Source organism: Ambystoma mexicanum, chromosome 3p, assembly GCF_040938575.1.
Source record: "Ambystoma mexicanum isolate Mex_15411 chromosome 3p, UKY_AmexF1_1, whole genome shotgun sequence".
Lineage (NCBI taxonomy): Eukaryota > Metazoa > Chordata > Amphibia > Caudata > Ambystomatidae > Ambystoma > Ambystoma mexicanum.
In genome coordinates this window covers 267,209,758-267,228,795 of record NC_090925.1, presented here as the reverse complement: position 1 = coordinate 267,228,795, position 19,038 = coordinate 267,209,758, and the positions used below count along the sequence as shown (strand labels likewise).

General features: G+C 42.2%; 1 protein-coding gene across 1 annotated transcript in view; it reads left to right on the top strand.

Moving 5' to 3' along the window:
- MRGBP (MRG domain binding protein) overlaps positions 1 to 12,754 on the top strand; it is a 169,672-nt gene extending 156,918 nt beyond the window's left edge. The window contains exons 4-5 of the mRNA XM_069650777.1: positions 9,371 to 9,445; positions 9,898 to 12,754. Of these exons, the coding sequence (XP_069506878.1) occupies positions 9,371 to 9,445; positions 9,898 to 10,085 (263 nt within the window). The 3' untranslated portion in view covers positions 10,086 to 12,754. The remainder of the gene's footprint in view (positions 1 to 9,370; positions 9,446 to 9,897) is intronic.
- The last annotated feature ends 6,284 nt before the right edge of the window (positions 12,755 to 19,038 follow it).

Here is a 19,038-nt window from a genome sequence, read left to right as displayed (position 1 = left end):
GCATGGAACAGAATCCACCTTATTAGACCTACAAAATCAAATTTCACAAATCATGGACAAAGGCAAACCTGCCTTGCTCCTCCTCCTCGATCTATCAGCTGCTTTTGACCTGGTATATCACCAAACACTCACCACCCACCTCACCCATGCAGCCCATTTCTCTAATCAAGCAGCATCCTGTATCACTTCCTTCCTTGAAGGAAGAGCCATGAAGGTCTAATCCGACACAGCTAACACAGATCCTACCACTATAAACTGTGGTGTCCCCAAGGATCTTGTACAGCACCCACCCTCTATAACCTCTTCACAAAACCCCTCTTCGACCTACTTTACTCCATGGGTGTTGCATATACAAACTATGCAGACGCCACGCCCTTCACAACATCTATGCCACTATCCAAGCTTGGATGGCAATCAATGGCCTATGTCTTAATGGGGAGAAGACTGAAATTCTCATCCTGGGCCAGACAAACACATTATCAAAACTAAGCCCCCAATACAACAACTTCAACATAGACAACTCAACCATCTCCGTATCATCCTCTGTCAAGACTCTAGGTGTTCACATTGATGCAAATCTATTGATGAACAAACAAGTCAGCGCCATAGCCCCTGCATCAGCGTTCAGCACCAAACTCATCAATGCCATTAAACCCTACTTATCCACCCCCAACCGCTTGGTCATAGCTAGAGCAACTATAGGAGCCAAACTCGATTATTGCAACGCCCTTCTAGCTGGCAACTCCGCCAATAACATTCACAGACTGCAAACCACACATAACAATGCCCTCAGAGCTGCCATGAGCATCCCTAGAAGAGACCATATATCCCACGCCAGACGTGAAGCACGGTGGCTCCAGGTCAAAGACCGTATTACTCTGAAAATCCTCACCATCACTCACAGGTGCATCAACAAAACCACTCCAGCATACCTATCTGAAGCAATATCAAGGACCACATCCACTCGCCCCACCAGAGCTCAGTACACCAACCAGCTACACATACCACGCATAAAGAGAGCCACAGCGGGAGGTCTAGGCTTCTCCTATATTGCACCGAAACTCTGGAACTCACTCCCTGCCACCCTTAGAGCTGAAACTTCCATCTGTCTTCCGCAACAACCTCAAGGCCACGCTCCTCAACTAGCAAGTGGAGGACTGCCTCCTCCACTTCTGCCATGTATATTGTAACATAACACAAATGTAATATAACTATATTGTAACCTGTATATATACTGCTAATGACCATGTAACTAAGCTTTGTACTGTAACAAGTGCCACAATGTCCTCGGGCTGTTGTGCGCTACATAAATACGAATAAAACAAAACAAACAAATAATACTTCTTGGCTTTCTATTTTATCAGCCTGTTGCTTTATATCAGCTACTCTGAAAGTGAGATCGCCGATAACTAAAATATTCACCTAGTTTTCCCAGTTAACTGCCTGATTTCTTTCCTCTAACATAATGAATACACAAAGCTAACTAAAGGTTTACGCAAACTAGGGATCAATAGTTCCATCCACTCTGCACATCTACTGCAATAGCATACACTGCAGTTGAAGCAAAGCGAGCTCTAGAGGCTATGATTATGTATTTGCACCTCCGGGAGAGAGCTGGGAAAACTGTTGTCAGAGCAGTTTTATCATATCTATTTATCTGTGTCCATTCATGGAGCTAACCTTTCACATTTTATAGACACTCATTCAGGGCTCCCAAAGGTCTACTCTCCCATTCGCATAGTCTAGTAGATTTTATGTAGGGCAAGTACCATTTACAGGGGATGTTTGAAACTTTTATTTAACCTTTACTTGTTTTCAGTAAATGTCAAATACATGTTTCCCTGTGCATGGCTGGCCTCTTGAATAGCAGTTGTGTGCCAAAAATAAAGTGGGTTTGTGGTGACTTGCACCATTTTACAGAAAGCGCATTTACATTTTTTTTTTCATTCGTTGCCATGGGTCTTGTGCATTTAATTGGAGTAGGTAAACCAAGTTACTCGAGCTACAGGTTTAGCAGAATTTTAAAGAATTTACAAGGCATGACTCATCTCACTAATGTCTTAGTTCAGTGGTACACAAAAAAGCTGTACTGTTGTTCATTTTATGTCTTGTGTACAAATGACTTCTGGTGACATTACAAATATTAGAGCAACATTGCTATCAAATGGGTCTGTTTACTTAGCAAGAAACTTTTAAATAGCAAACCTAATTTATGCCGTGTTTGAGTTACTTGCATTGTTCTTTGACCAGATTTGTGTTTGCAATACTTGTGCTGAACTTAATGGAGTGCCCCTTTCTCCTGCATATACTGCAGGTCAGTTTAATGGTGAGACATATTGCACTGCTGGCTAAGTGGTAGATGCTGTCACACCTGAAATATCTCCTCTGATCTCGTTCCGATCTGGCTCCTGGTAGTTTCATCTATGTGCTTAGTCTTCCCTTCTAATTAGTGCTACTTTTTATGGTGTGCACTTCTGCATTGATTGGTTCCATAATTCTTTATTTAGCTGCCTTCTTTTCTACGGATTTCCTTTCCAACAATTTGACCTACATTGTAGGTTGTTCCACAACTTTCACCATCCGAAGGACTTTGTCAAGATTGTGATCACTCTTCGTCCACAAACCTTCTCTGCATTCTAGCATGAATTGGTCTTGGAGATGTTATTCCAACTTTTGTGAGCCAAAACTCCATGACACAGCTAATCATCGAAGTTCTGTTTTATACTGTTGTACAGATTCCCCTTCTTCTTGGTCCCTTTTTCCAAAATCGTAACGTTTCAGTACAAAGCTCCCTTTCTCGTCATAGTGTTGGTCGAGTACTTTCAAGCACCATTCATATTATTTAAGACTGAGGGCTTCACTGGCTGACAGTGCAGGTAGGTTTTTAAATTGCTCTTGTCCTGCGTTCCTTAGCCAATAACTCAGGAGTGACTGTTTCCTTTCCTGTCCAAAGTTGGTGCCATAAGCTTGCCTGTACAAAATGGTCCTAGCCTTTCTTCCACAGAATTGGGAGCTCGGTGGGAGAGGCTATAAAGATGTTACGACGAGGGACACTCTGTATTGTGAATGATGTGGCAGGTGTGCCTGGTCGGTTCTCTGGGTTTGGGTTATCTCCTCCTCATTCAGTTTTTTTTCTTGGTCTATTGTAGCTGCTTAAAGAGAAACCTGCTTTGTCTGATAGCTGTTCTATCGTATATTGTAGGATACGTCTTGCTGCTACATTGATGTTGCAACATAATATAGTGGTGATTAATTGTGTATTAGTACGTCTCTTTATTATTCCGAAATATGTTTTTATTGCTCTTCCTGCTTGGGGAATTTCTGGGGATCTTCCTTGTCCTGAAAGTCCTTTTTCCTTTGAACATTTTAGTTGCGTTAGTATTACAAGTTCCTTTTCCACTAGGGGGCGCTTTGCTGTTCTCCGGTGTCCTCTTGCCAGGTCCTCTTCCACTTACCAGGTCCTCTTCCACTTAAGACTGCCCTGCTCTACTCTCTTGTTTCAGCGGTGCTGAGAAGCACTGTTTTTTGCTGTCTCGTTGCATTCTCACTCATGCATCCTACACTGGCTCCCCCACCAGGCGTGCACAGGCTCGCGCTCGGGCCTACTGCTCATTTCTCCACCCCACTGGGTGTCTCCTACTTGTTTCTCCACCCCACCTTAACTCAACCTTCAATTGTAATGCATAGGGAGGTGAGATCCTTTGTGTAATTTTGGTACTGCAGCCGACCTCTTCTGTCCTGGGTGCACACCTAGAGATCTATGCTTGGGCATTCCTCATCTCGTCTCCAGTTGTAGTGGTGACAGATGTTCAAAGAGAAGATCATATTTCTACAAACTTTATTTTGTTTCTGAAATATGTCTCCAACAGAAGCCCCCCAAACCGCCCTACTTCTCTCAACTACTTTCCCATTCTCTCTGAGGCCTCATAACAAGGTATGAAGTCAAAGCCACTTGCTTGCCATATCTGGAAAACTTAAACAACTTCCTAGGATTGTTGTCAGTTTGATATATCTTGCTTTGAAGGAAAGCCTTTTTGGCCCCTAGATTTATTTTTGTTTAGGATTAAGGGTTTTCTTGGCCGAAAGGGTGGACTCAATAGTTTTCAGTTTTCCCCAGTGTTTTTCTTTTTCCAACAAACTCTGCTTTAATTGATTTGAGCTGTAAAGAAAGCCAGTGAGAGAAGGATTTCTTTGACTTTGGAGCAGAGGGGACCGAGCCGAGAGTTGTCGAAGGTAAATGAAGAAAATCAAAAAGAGAGGAGCATGATAACCAAGTTCAGACAAAGACATCTCAACTAAGGATTCCTTAAATTGAGAATTAAAATGTTTGTTTCTATTCCAACCCAGGATACCTAGCGGCTACAAGCTTGATTGATAAGAAATAATTGGGTTATGAATTCTGAAACGAATAATAGTTATCTGTCCATGAAGCCTGGGCACATCTATTGAGACTTTTTAGTCTGGCGTTAAGCAAGTAAAGGTAACCATAACCCAATGTTAGTTTTATAAGAGCAGCAGCTATTTAAGATCAGCATGACCTATCCGTACATAAACTATTACCCTATTTGTAATACAGGAATAGACCGTTTACCCAATGATACTTTTCAGAAATGTGGGACACAATTCTAAGGTAATTAAGAACTCTAAGACTTTTAAGAAAGGCAATCAGCAGTTCAAGTTAAGTAAGGACCTATATACTTTTCATAAGGGCAGTATGCAACTCTAAGACAAGAAATAACTTAAGGACTGTTTTAGATATGCACTAAGCAAATTAGGGGAAGCAAAATCCACTAGTACACTTTTTTAGATGAGCACACAGCTACTCAAGGTGAGTAAACACTCATTCAGTTTCAGAATAACAAAACAATACCAATCCACTTACTTTCTAGAAGAGTGAAACACTATTTCAAGGTAAGTAAAATACCTATTATATTATACATATTATACGTTTATGAATGTCAAATTGCAATTCACAGGTAAGTAAGAACTTTAGTAACACTTTGTAACTTATTCTATTGCAGAGATAAAGGTATAATGCTAACTCATTTAGCAATTAAGTACTTTAAACACTTGTTAGACTTTCAAGAAAGAGGCTTATACTTTTAAAGTCCTTCCGTATTCTAGGACATTTATCTCAGAGGCTGAAGAGGGATCCTAGTGGTCTAGGAGCCAGCAGTAGGCAGGTCAGGATGAGGCTCAGATGTAGGAAATTCAGAGTTTCAGCGGATTGCTTGTCCAACAGGTAAGTACAGACTTCAAAGTTAGTAGAAAGTGTTCAGGGACTTCTTAGAAGGCTCCATATAGGCGTTCCAGCGTTGGGGCTGGGCGAACGGTATGGGCAAACCTACAAACACACAATCATCCACTCGGCCACACGGGGTCGGCACAAGACTTAAGGTGAGTATTACCCAAGCCAACAAAGTACCTCAGCAAAGAAGACAAGCTTCTGAATGGTCGTCTTCAAGATGCAGCAGCACAGGACCCGGTCCCTGGATCTAGTGACGAAGGAAAAGGACAGTGGATGGAAACTTACAGCAGCAGTTAACCGAAAAGGCTCCCAACAAAGGATTCTTCAAGACTTCCTGCTGCTCTTTGGATTTGGTGCACTTTTACAGGAACTAGATGAAGAACGAATATCTCAGGACTGATTCTCTTCACTCCTTTTGTCCAGCACTCTGTTGAGGGAACTTCAGGGATTCAACTCGTGTCTCTGGAGGTCATGCAGGAGCCCATCAAAGTTTCAGCAGGAATCGGACTTCGGAATACATTGCACAGCATTCAGGGTCGAGGTCCCCTGTTATAGGGGTTTGTAGCCATTGAAGGTTGCAGCACGTCGAGGGATGGCACGTTTTGCAGGTCTTCTTAAGACTACAGAGTCTCGCCAGCCTCAGACTAGGAGTTGTCATCTCACATATAAAATATAAAGGGGATGGAAATCCCACTTTACCCTGGGGGACAGTAGTCCACCCAATGTAAGTTAAAAGAAATTAAAATGGGAAGCCCAAAGGCAACCCGGCACCACTGCATTTTAAATGCTGTGTGCTCCCATAGGGAAATATCTAAAACCCAAAAGTCATAGTGAACTATAAATCCATACATACACTATGGAGATACATAAAAAAGTGACCCATAAGAAGAGTAAAAGAAAGGGTGAGAGGGGAAAAGGATTCCCTCTCACGGAGGAACATGGAAAAATCCAGCAAAAAGTTCTAGCGTTGACGCAAGTAAGGAAGATTTATCACGAATATGAAAATCTTAACTAATACCTGCTCACTGTGTCGACTTGTGGTGGACCCCAGACTCACTCGCAAAATCTACTAGCCCACTAGCATTGGCGAGTAGTTTATATGCAGGGCGAGCACCTTTTGCATAATACTCCACCTTGCTGGCGAGTATGGGGATGTTAGAAACATATTTTTCTTTTGCTGCAAACACACTTTTCAGTAAATGGCAACTTCAGGTTTCAATGTGCATGCTTGACAGCATTGAAGCAAATATGAAATGTGCTTATGACGACATGCACTATTTTACAAAAGGCACTCGTAAACATTTTTTCACTAGTCACTGTGGGTCAAGTGCATTTCTCTGAGGAACTCTCCCTGCAGGTCTAGTGGGATTTAAAAAAGATATGCAAGGCCTGCCTGACCCCACTCACTTTCTCCTCAGACTTAGCCTTGACCACTCTCCATGCTACCCTTATTGGTTTGGCTACAGCTCCCAGTGTGTCCCTTTTCACCATAACAAGGGTGGCCTCCTAAGCATCTGCCCACCAGGCCAGAGTTTAGACATCCAATCTAACAGTAGGAAATGTGTCTTTCCTACACACAGTGTAGCAGTGAGTGGTGGGAGGCATAGGTTCTGAAAAGGCCTACATACTGCAGAGGGATCTCTGCTGCTGATGGCTTTTTTTTCTTTTTTCTTTAGCAAAGTCAATGTAACCACCAGCTTCTACAATTAAGATATTCCTCTTAGAGTACAATTTGAATAAAGACCTGAAGGTCTACACATCAAGAGTACCTATGCTGTCTACATGCCCTGAAGATGTCCCAAAATTAATTTGAACACTCTCTCTATTGCCCAATTCACTTCTTCTCTTTACCTCCTGTGATGAGGAAAAGCATCTAACTGTGATACTTATCTATGTAAATGGTTCTAAATAAATCATCATTTAGCTGTCAAATGCCCAATAAATCCTTTGTTGTGAGTAACTAAATCTTAACTTCAAGCATCTCGATGGTGGCATGTGGATTTCATATACGAGTGGTTTTTGCCATGCGTGTCCTTTTATCCTACTGACCCAACCTTCTCCAATTACTGTGCACGGCCTGGCTGCCACTTCTCCCGTCTCTCTGCCACTACAGGAATTACAATAGGACTTAGCTCTTTCTTGATTACTTTATAGATGTGTCAAGAAAGAGTGAATAATCTTTGTAATCAGTAAATAACAGCAGAATTTCTACTGAGCTGTGATCCTGAGACCTGTCTTTAGGAGGGCTGTCATTACTTTTAGAAGATGTAGCAAAATTATATGTTAATGTATAGACCCATTTCGCTGTTGTAAATTCGTGACAATGGAATCCTTTTGGTTCCAAATTAACTGTGATTAAGTAGATCATTCAAATTTAAAATAATTATTTAAAAGACTTGGGTCAAATGAATTTCCAAGGAAAAGGTACACTGCCACATTTGTTATGGTCTGTTAACAGTGGAATAATTCACATAAGAGTGTGTGAGAGACATTTTATAAAGAAGATTGCTATATTTAAAAAAGCCATTTGAGCCAATACAGAAGACTAGTCTAAAGTGCCTCACTTATAACACTGCTTTTCTCGTGGCCATCACCTCTATAAGGAGGGTAAGTGACCGGCAGGCGCTCTCACTTCAAGATCCATTTATCATTATTCACAAGGACGAAGGGATTTTGCGCACACATCCACGTTTCTCTCCTAAATTCATCTATAATTTCCATGTCAATCAGGCTATAGAACTGCAGGCTTTTTTCCAAAATCCTAAAAATTCCTCGGAAAGAAGCCTCCATACATTAGATGTCAGAAGGGCAGTAATGTATTACTTAAATAAAACCAAAACACTACAGACAGCAGAGCAGTTCTATGTTGCCATAGCCACTGAATGAGAAGGGGAACCTGTCTCACAATTGGCTTTTTCAAAATTGATTGTGAATGCATCCAGAAGTGTTCTTCTCTTTCCAAGAGAACTTTACCCCTTACACCCAGCGCACACTCTATTCGAGGCAAAGGGGCTACTTTATAGATATAGATAAAATATAGATTTTAGCCTTCATTGCAAATGTACTTTTACACGTCATTTGCAAAGCAGCTACCCTGGAGTTCAATTCACACTTTTACACAGCATTACTGCTTAGATACACATTCTAAGAGTGATTCACAGGTGGGTCAGGCGGTGTTAACATCTTTTTGCTGCTAGTCTATGCACAGCATTTGATTCTAAGAAGATCCACCAGCCTCAGAAGGCATACATTACTTACCTTAATCGTATTTCTGATGTTTGTACCTTCTTAGATTCACATGCGCCTGCCATTCCTCCAGTCTTTGAGTTGAAGGCACATAGACGACTAACACCTTCTTTATCTTCTGTACTCACGCATACTTCATGCTGCCTCTTGTCAAAACAATCAGAGGGACCTCGATGCGTTTAGAATCATGGGTACAATACACGTCACACAGGGATAGTATAACAAGCAGGCCCTGTCGACGTCCAATGCAATACTACACATCTACTACTAGATTTCGGCCTATGCAGAGCTTGTGAATCTAAGCACATACAAGCACCAGAAATAAGATTACGGTAAGTAATGTATGCCGTATCTGTCCAGTTTTTCGTGTATTTTAATTAGTGCTTACTTGGACCTTCTACTTTTTGCATCATGTTTACTTTATATGAGAAAGCAGCACGCCCCAGAACCTTCACCGTAGAAGTTTATTACCTAATATGTTTGTTTGACCTAAGTTGAAAAATGGAAAGAAGTCTAAGTATGAATCATGAAATGGGCACGCCACATGCTTTCTGGTTCATGTGAATATGATGTGAGAATAAATCTGGTACCGTTTAGCTGGGAGGGAATTTCAATATAGTGATGCGTCAGGAAGTCACACATAGGAATGCATTCGGAGAGAACTAGCTTTCACCTTTCCCTGCATTCTTGTCATTTGACCATATTTAGTAAAATCGTACGTTTGAGAGATTTCCACTGCCGAATCAAACTATGGGGTATAGTGCAGTGTGTGCCCTGAATGACGATCACTGAAAATAGCATGCCACTTCTCTCCCTGTAGTCTGAAAGTTACTTTTATTGTTCTCGAGTACCGACTCTTTCTGATCTCTCATTTAGGAAAAGTGGCATTGGAAGAAGAGGTGAAGGAGGAGATGAAGGAGGAGGTGGAAGTGCACGCCATCTTAGATGAAGGTAGGCTAAGTGCTGTGTCAGCGGAAGTCCAGGTCGTGGTACACAGAATATCAAAAACCTGTGCCACTCATCTGTTCCCTTCTTCCCAGATGCCCCTCTTGCACGCTTTTCAAATTCGCTGTTCAAATGTATTTTGTAATGATTTACTGCCCAGTGCTTGAGGGTCAGTGAAGATCTCGTTGCTTTGCCGTTCTGTAAACTTACCAGCAAGAGCATTTCTCATTCTGTAGGCACATTAGTCCAATGCAAGCCACGCCCATTCACTCCTTATAACATACAGTGTTGATCTAATGCAAATGCGTTGCCGCCAACACATGCACATACATTAGCAGGCTACAGTAGACTTGTAGTTTGCCCCCCCCCCCGCCCCAATTGCAGATGAACCCTTGTGAAAACATCAACATCTTTCATTTCTGTCACTGAGCGTTAATACATTTGTGTTTCATTTGCAGTTCTTGTTCCAACTGTTACGTTGGTGAAAACTTCAGAGAAGCCAGTTAAGGAAAAAGAAAGAACCTCTTCAGACTCCAGTTCGAAGGAGGGAGGGGACAAAAGGAAACGCAACCGAGTGACGGAGAAAGTGCTCAATGCCAACAGCAACCCTTCCAGCCCAAGTGCAGCCAAACGCCGCAGGACATAGTGCAAAGAAAGACACTGAAAGCACTTAGTTTGCGGACGTTTATTATTCCATCCCTTCTTGGACATAATGTATTGTTGATAATGATAAACTGTGCCACGAAAAGTCGAACCGTGAAAAGCAGACAAAGATTTCTACAGCTGACAATGTCTTGGGTGCCTGCTACCGACACAGACACGTACCTTAATTAAATGTTGCCCACATCCTACTTATGACAACAGCAAAATAAGGTTTATCAATAAAACATGGACTAAAGAAATGGAATAGCAATGGCGGGGAGACCTAGCTATATCGGACGCATCAAGAGACAGTGGTGCCCAAAAATGAGACAGGTTCCCAGGACAGAGCTGCCTCATTCATGGCCAGGCTGTTGAGGCACCTCCTCATTGTTGGGATCAGAGGACAAAATGCTGTAAGAGTGCGCCAACCTTGCCAGGCTCCAGAACACCGGTTCAACACTAATGCAACTAATCAAGCTATGTTACCACTGTAATATTGCAGCAGAGGGGTCGCATCCCAGACTGCATTAGGCCATTATTTAATATTTTGGGAGTTTCAGGGTGTGCCCCGTTCCTACTGCTCATTAACCTCCCAAAAAATGTCGTGTCCATGGAGAATGTTATTTTTTTGTTTAACTGTGAACTTCTCAATGGTGGAAGCACAATTAATATATTCTGTGCCAACGCTTGTCCTAATGCACCTCCCCAGGGAGCATCTGCATCTCCTTTATTGCGACACATTCAGTTTACCTCAGCAACACAATCCATTACCTCCTACCCACTATTTTGAGATAGTCTACGACTCTGGTATTACTCCACTGTGTGCATGCTAAGCAGGAGGCAGTGGAAATTAATGTTGCAGTAATGCAGTCTGTAAAGTGTTTTACCCATGTGCCTGCTTCTTTCTCAATTTGTCTAAATGTAACCACTATTTGCTGAGAACCAGGAACTGTGTGTTTCCAAAAAGCAACAGTACTGTACTAAGTATGAAAAATCTGTCCATATGCCTATATTTAGGTCCTCGGTGCACCTAAAATAATGTTGTTTGTTTTCCTCTGAACTGGGGATATTCTCTGAGTTGCCAGCTGGGTTGTGTGTTTTTTGCTTGAAGCATGATTTGTATACGGGGAACACCTCTAGGTTTTTGTGTTATTTAGGTAGAGGAGATGTTCGGACAAATGAGTAATTAATATATGCATACCAAATGCTCCAGTACCTTTTGGACAAAGGTTCTCCAATTAAACCTTATACGTTCCACCTCTCCCCGACTACATCCCCTTATCCTCTTCAACTACCAGTTTGGCAACCTTCTAACTCTACTATTCTAAACGTAAGGTGAGCTGACGGATATTGAGGACTCATCACCAAACCAGCACAGGTTTCATTTTCCTGGATGGTCGACTGGCCTGATTTTTGTAATAGTATTGAAAAAATAGTTATGGTTCTCTCCACGTCCAGGACTTTACATTTTAGTACTAGGCGAGAACATTCTGACTGGGGCGCTAGAGTTACTGCTGTGAAACTTTCATTTTTATGACTTTTGATAAAATAAATGGTTCCTGCATCCTGAAAGAAATAGATGAGTTATTTTTAAATGTGTTTTCGTTGTTATTAGATACATTTTTCTAGTGTCGGGTACTTGCTATCTGCATTTGTGTCACTGGACTGCGAGTGCCATATGAATTGTCTTTTCCACTAGCTTTCGGTTCTTGTTGGATAGGATTATATGATGTAATGAAAAAGAGCTGGCTGTGAGGTTATACTACACATTCCAATCTGCTCGCCTTGTCCAACTGTCCTGAAATTATGTATATATTATATTACATGTGTTGCTTTGTTACTGTTTAATTTGTCATTACTATTTTTTTTCTCAAACACAAGTATGCACAAGATAGCACATGCTCATGTTTCCTGAATGGTGCGTGGTGAAAATGTCCCCGTTAGTGTGGTTGGAGAAGAGTCAACAGCCGTTGCTTGAAGATTATATATTTTTTAATTCTATGGTTTCAAATAAACTGTTGACCGATAGTATTGTCTTCCAGTTGGGTCCCAGTGTTGCACTAATTAATGTTTATTGCATTATGCGGAGGACATTGTACTTCACACAAAGAATTGCCTATCTCTTGTAGCTTGGGTGACTTGAGTTGGTGTTATCGGATTTCTTTTCTTGTTGTGCTGGCTGATGAGCTCCTGCAAGTAATTGAGGATCGTTGGTACCGCTGTGCTTGAGCACAAGAAATTCACCACGGTTTATAATGGCGAGTGCATATTGGAGCATTTTGTTTAAGACATTATGCTGAAGACCAATGTTTGAAAATGAGACTTCAACCTAAATATGGTCACTTTTATAGTGGCAACCACTTGTGTCTTGTGTAAGGCACTTGTATATTCTTTCTGCTCTCATGGGAGCACAAGATTTACCAGTAATAAACCTATGTGCCTGCTTCAAGTAACCTTGCACGTCCTGAGCAGCACTGCCCGATAGGGTTGAATGTCTCATTAGAACAGATAAATATCAGGCCCAGCATGCAGGTCATAGATTAGAGGGACATAATGAGTTAAGGGCACGAGCTGGTGCCAATTAGGGACTGCACTTACCCTCTTCAGTGATTATCTCGTTTTCCTTCATCTGTAGACTTGAATTTTTCTTCCAAATAAAGATTTTGGACCACACAGGTATTGTTTTCTGTTGTATGTGTATCTCTATCCAGGATGCCTAGCGTGATACGACTGGTGTGCCATTTGATCCTTGGTGCCTACTCCTTTTAAACCTAACAAGAACTGAGATTCCTGACTCTGGCCGTCTCTTTGGGGTCCTACTTGGGTTGGATCACATTTCCGCAACTACTTAAAGCGTTTGTTCATCAAAAGATATTTGTGGGCCTCATTTTTACAGGCATTGCTTCACCGCACTTTAATGTGTGAATCCCACCCATTGTCCTCATATATTTGTGAGGCCTATATCAAACTAAGTATATTTTAGACTTGTTCACTGAATGACTTTGCTAGCCACCCACTGGAGCGTTCCCACCTTATTTATACTTTTAGAGGTGGCATAGACGGAACAGGTAAAGTTCTTTAGTAGTTCAACTTATTTGTTTTCTGCTTGTAAACATTTTCATGCGAACACCACCATTCCAGTGGTGCTATGCCTACCACACTAGTCCTGTGTCTTGTTAACCTTATCTGAAAGAATACTCTGTTCCCAGTATTTTTTGCTTGACTGTGCACTCTCATTTTGCACTTCCTTCTTGGTTGTCTGCGGCTCAAGCTTTTGTTTTCAGTGAATGGGGTAGCTAAAGAAATGTTTGCTTCCCAGGTACAAGTTAGGAAAGTTGAGGCAAGATGTAAAACATATTGCTCCACTCACTGGAATCTTTAATTCCTCGTACTTCAATTTGAAACTACAGTGAAGATCACCTACAAGTTGTTTGGCAAAGTCATTGTTAGTGTCTTTTTTTTGCAGTCTGGGACAAGACTTTAGAAAGCCCACCTTTAGTGTACAGGGTTACCCCACTTAGGTTTAGCCTGAACTACCCAAAGGTATGGTAGCAATGGCTGAGAAGCCAGGTTTAGTCTAGGAGCGAGGAGGACTGGAGTGAGGCACACGGATCTCAGAGCATACACTTAGTTGTATATACACTAATAGTATACACTTAGTTGTATATACACTAAAGCTTATAACATATAAGTAAGATAAGTACTATCACACAGTAGCATTAAACACAGAATACATGCATTATTGAAAGGATCACACTACTTTAGATCTATAGGGTAACATGAAAACGAGCAGAAACTTCTGAAACAAGTATGAAAACTTTAGACCAACTTGTATAACATTAGTTAACCACTGCTTAGCCAATCTTGGGAAGACCAGCCTATCCTACATGAGTCTCACAGAGTCAAGGGTGTGGGGGGCACTGGTGGTCCAGTGATGAAAAGTTGAAGGGGAAAAGGCAGTGTCTTTTAAAAGTTCTTCAGGTTTACAGGTTTGTATCAGTTATGTTGCTTTGGTAAGCAGCACAATGGGTTGTCCAACCCAATGTAGCACAATGTAAGCCTGGGAGGAGATGCAAGTAACAGTTTAACTGCAACCCTCCGGAGCGCAGAAACAACAAAGCAGGCCCCAGGTAAGCATTGGGGGATGAACAGTACCTTAGGAACGAAGAAGCTGATGCAGCAGGATGTTCCCTAAGGAGAGTTGACTTTGGTTCAGTATTCTTGGCCTTGGCGACTGAAGAAAAGAACTGGTGATGTATCTGGAAGTTGCTCTCGAGTAGCTGGATGCCCAACAAAAGATCTCTGTATTAATGGCTCGTTGGTACCTTTTTCAAGGCTTGGTTGAAGGACTGTTGTCTTGCGGTGAAGTTTGCACCCTTTCTCCGTCCTTGTCTCGGCTGAAGGGACTTTAAGGAGTGGGATCCAGTCACTGGAGGTCCAGAAGTCCAGAAGGATGCCTATCAAGTTTCAGACGAAACCGAGCTTCAGAAGGTATTGCACCACCAAATGGCAGAGGACCCCGGCATGCCGTGGAGGTCGCAGCTTGTCTACGTATGGTGTAAAATGCAGTTCGTCTTGGGACTGGTTAGGCCCACCAGTCCAAGGGAGGATGTCGTCTGCTTCGGGGATTTCCTGTTGCACAGAAGTTGAGGTCAGGACTGCAGTGGTTACTCAGCCGGCTCAGACGATCTCTGGAAGTAGCTGCAGACCTTCTTCTCCTTCTCCTCCTCCAGTGGTCGACTGAGTTTCTGCTCTAGGACCCTCGCATTGTATGTAGGAAAACTGGCTGAGCCCATCAATCACCAGATATGCATCCAATTCAAAGTTTGTGGGTGGCTGTCCAATGGAGACAGCCAGCCTCCCAGCACAAACTGGTTCCAGGCAGGGACACTGCAGGACAAAGACCAGGGGAGTCCCCCACTTGCTCTCCTTTCAGGCACTCAGAGAGTCTCGGTGGGCTTTCCAACTGTCAGACAAAAAACCCACAAAGACCTCCCCCACCAGACAGGTAGACAAAGGCTCATGAAAGACCAAGTCATCATGAACGGGGCTTAAAAAAGTACAGCCACAATTGTAGCCAAATGGTGTCCTTTGTGTTCCCTATCGCAGCTGCAAAGACAGCTTTTGGTAAAAGTCCACCCAAAGTCTTGCAAAAAGGTACACTGCAACCAGCCTGTCAGATGAACTTGCAACAGTAACTAAAAGTTAGTGGGAAGGAAAGAAAATGGGGACAGTGTTTCCCCTCACCATTCCACTTAAGGTGGGGTGTGCTGAACTCGCAAAAATAAAATACAAGTGGGACAACAAGTGTCCCCCTGACCTGGTCACATGTGCTTACACAGGTAAAATAGAAAGGGAAGTTCAAGGAACTCCCCAGCAACACTGCACAGAAAGTGCTGCGTGCTGCAATAATACATTCTAGATGCCAGAAAAGATGGAGCAGAGCATAACATTAAAAAGTATCAAAGGGAGTTTAGAAGGGTTCCCAATGACAGAGTTAAGATGAGTGAATGTGGAAAAAGGTTCCCACTCAGTCAGTGCAAAAATCCAAGTCCAGCAAAAATGCTGCGGGACTCACAAAGTGGGGAGAGTTACGCTCAAAAAAGAAATTCTACCTTACAGTCGTATGGAATTGCAACTTCATCTGCCTCAATAGTTAAAATTGACTTTGGTGTGTGGTATAAAGTGATTGGCTCCTCCTCTCTTGACCCTGCTAGTCTTGAGCTCCTGATTTATTCTCCCCTTTGGCTATTGAAATTCTTTTGGCTCTACGTGAATCCTACCTAGCAAAGCAAGTCTAGCCCTGCCTCAAACTTACCACAACCTTCAACAAGAGAGATAGTTCAACGCTCTTATCGCAAAAGTGAAAAGGAAAAAGAAATAACTTAAGGCGAAATGGAATTTAACTCGTGATACTAGGCTGCATTAGAACTAGTGAAGGCGAAATGGAATTTAACTCGTGATACTAGGCTGCATTAGAACTAGTGAAGGCGAAATGGAATTTAACTCGTGATACTAGGCTGCATTAGAACTAGTGAAGGCGAAATGGAATTTAACTCGTGATACTAGGCTGCATTAGAACTAGTGAAGGCGAAATGGAATTTAACTCGTGATACTAGGCTGCATTAGAACTAGTGAAGGCGAAATGGAATTTAACTCGTGATACTAGGCTGCATTAGAACTAGTGCAACACATTAATCAACACAAAATATAATTCATACCAGATTCCTAATGCGCACAAAAAACAATGTTTACATTTGTAAATAATGTGCTCTTCATGCCCGCTATGTGAGTTAAATTAATCTTTTCATAAGAATGCTACGATACTATTGCCACTTTTCATAACCTTTCACAACAATGCAGTCATGATATTGACACTTTTTTCATTACAAAAATAAATAATTACATAGTTTAATTTGAAGTTTGATGTGAGTTGAAAAGAAAAGTCCAAGGTTAAGAAATCAACTCTAAGGTTGAACAAAGTTAGAAAAACGTGCCCTGTATAACTTAAAAAAAAAAAAAAGTTTTTAAAACTGCAAACCATCATGATCCTCAATGGACCCTTTACCACTAGCTATCTGCTGAGGAATCCTTCTTTTGTCAAACGGAGACATTTTTGAAATGTTATTAGTGTCAAGTAGTTCTAAAATAATGAAGGCATTCCATCATTAAACTGGACTTGAAGAAACCGAATTTAGATCGTGAAGATCAGTACTTTATTGACCTATTTAAAATCTTGATTTCTTCTCCAAAATTGTGACAAAATTGTCTCAAACGAAGCAGTTCAATTAATATAATTTGAGTACTGGATAAACAGCCAGCTTATTGACTTCCATAGTGGATGACCGCAGGATCCGGGTTGATGAGGACAATGTCAGAGCTGTGGTAGCTGTGTCAGCAACATTCAACACGGCCACCAGATTCTAGCATCCTTTTTCAGAGGTAAGCTTAGATGGCACATTCAATAATGTACATCCGTTATTTGCTAACCACGCTTTACCCTGTGCAAGCATACCTCCACAAACTCAGATCTGCCCTGCACCTGTGCATTGCTAACTGTCGCCTCCCATTTTATATTTTTCTGCCATATCGATTTGACAGTGGAAAGGGGTTCTCCCGCACCTTCTCTATTTTAGCTGCCTTTCCTTTGAGTGGTCTATTTTTAATTTAATTTACTAATATCTCTAGATATAGTGACTCCCTCTCCACGCATGTCAGTGACAGCAGATTTCAGACAATGCATAGGATGAGTAAGCCATTCTCAGTGATTTACCCTTGCAGAGCCTTTGTCAACCATTTTGGGACCTTCCGTCTGGTAGGTTCTTGCCCCGTCGGTTTAAGAATTGAAAAAAAGTCTGGTACCGGAGGCCATTTTATGTTTCCTTGTTGGAAGACTACATAACTTAACAGTAAAAGGGATCTGGGACTGGTCTCCATGTCAGCACTAGCAATTAGTACTGGTAGTAAGGTCGCCCTTCAGATGCCAAGGGACCCATCACTGCTCGTTCAGGAACACACTTAGAGGTACAATTTGTGAGTACCTCTCTGGCCTGCAGTACCGGATAATCTTTCCACCCCTAACAAGGTACAGACTGTACTGCAGAGGAGAACTCCAGTCTTAGTACCGACCTGAACATGAAAAGAGAACTCTAAATCTGAGTCAAACCTCCTTTCTTTCCGAAGGTATTTAGGTGAGATTTTCGATACAGAAAAAAACTGTAAGCTCTACAGCCTCTCCATCTCGCCATTCTAAGCACAAAGGAGTGTTGTGTGTATGTGGGTGAGTGTCAAGCCTGAGAAGCATGATGGACATAAGCATAACACAATGGGCCTCATTACACGGACGGCGGTAAGGGTTAACGGTCACCGTTAATGGCAACGGTGACCGTTAACCCTTACCGCCGTACTACGAGGTCCCTTTGCGGGTTGGAGGAATCAACGCCTGCTTCTTGCAGGCGTTAAGTACCAACCCGCTAAGGGACCTCGGAGCTAATTACGGCACCGCAATATTGCGGTGCCGTAATTAGCGCCTTCCCCATTCCCATAGAGCCCTATGGGGCAGAAATGGGAATGGGGAAGGGCAATGGCGGAAGGGGGATTTACCGCCCCTCCAACCTTGGAATGGGGCGGTAAATCCCCTTTCCGCCAAGGCGGTGCCGGTAATTTACCGGCATGGTCCAGGGTGCTATTAGCACCCTGGATTACCGCCTTCCGTGTAATGAGGCCCAATGTCTTGTTTGTTTGAACAGAAATGTGGCTTGCCCTCTTCCTCAGAAACCATCCTCATTTCTTATACTGAAGTGGATTCTACATTTTAATCCTTTCCCAATACCGCCTCAATAATGCGTTGGTCCTCTGGTGAGAATGGACAATTCTCGCATGCCTCAGTTTCCTCTGTAATACAGCTTTCCTTCAACATCTTCTGTGTTCTTGTTTCTTGCTAATGTTCCAAGAACTGTATTTTTAGTGTGCACCTTAACACATTGAACTCTTCTCCTTCAGTGTCACTGAATTATTCTGCCTCTCGAATGATAGACAATCCTTTCCAATGGTTTGGAGCCTAGATCAAGAGATTGGGTCCTTCTATTTTTAAATTAGACATGGTGAAAATCCATCAAAGAAGAAGAAAATCTTTTCTGACCGCTTTTTGCATGTTTGTCAATGATGGTTTCTAACAATATGGCTCAACCTTTCCCAATGGAATTTCATTCAGTACCAGTTGAAGTTCCATCTGAATCTCAGACAAACATTCCTTCACCAAAGAAACCAAGAGTAAAGGAAATCATTGATGCACGATCTTCAGAGGAGGAGGAAGACGCCCATCTTCATCCCTGAAAATAGTTTTATAATGTGATTAATATGATGCCATTCAGGCTCTTCGGTTGCTTCCTCCAGAGAAGCCATTTTCCAGGTCACCCCCTCGTCCTCAGATAGGCCTTTACTTTCCATCAAGGCTT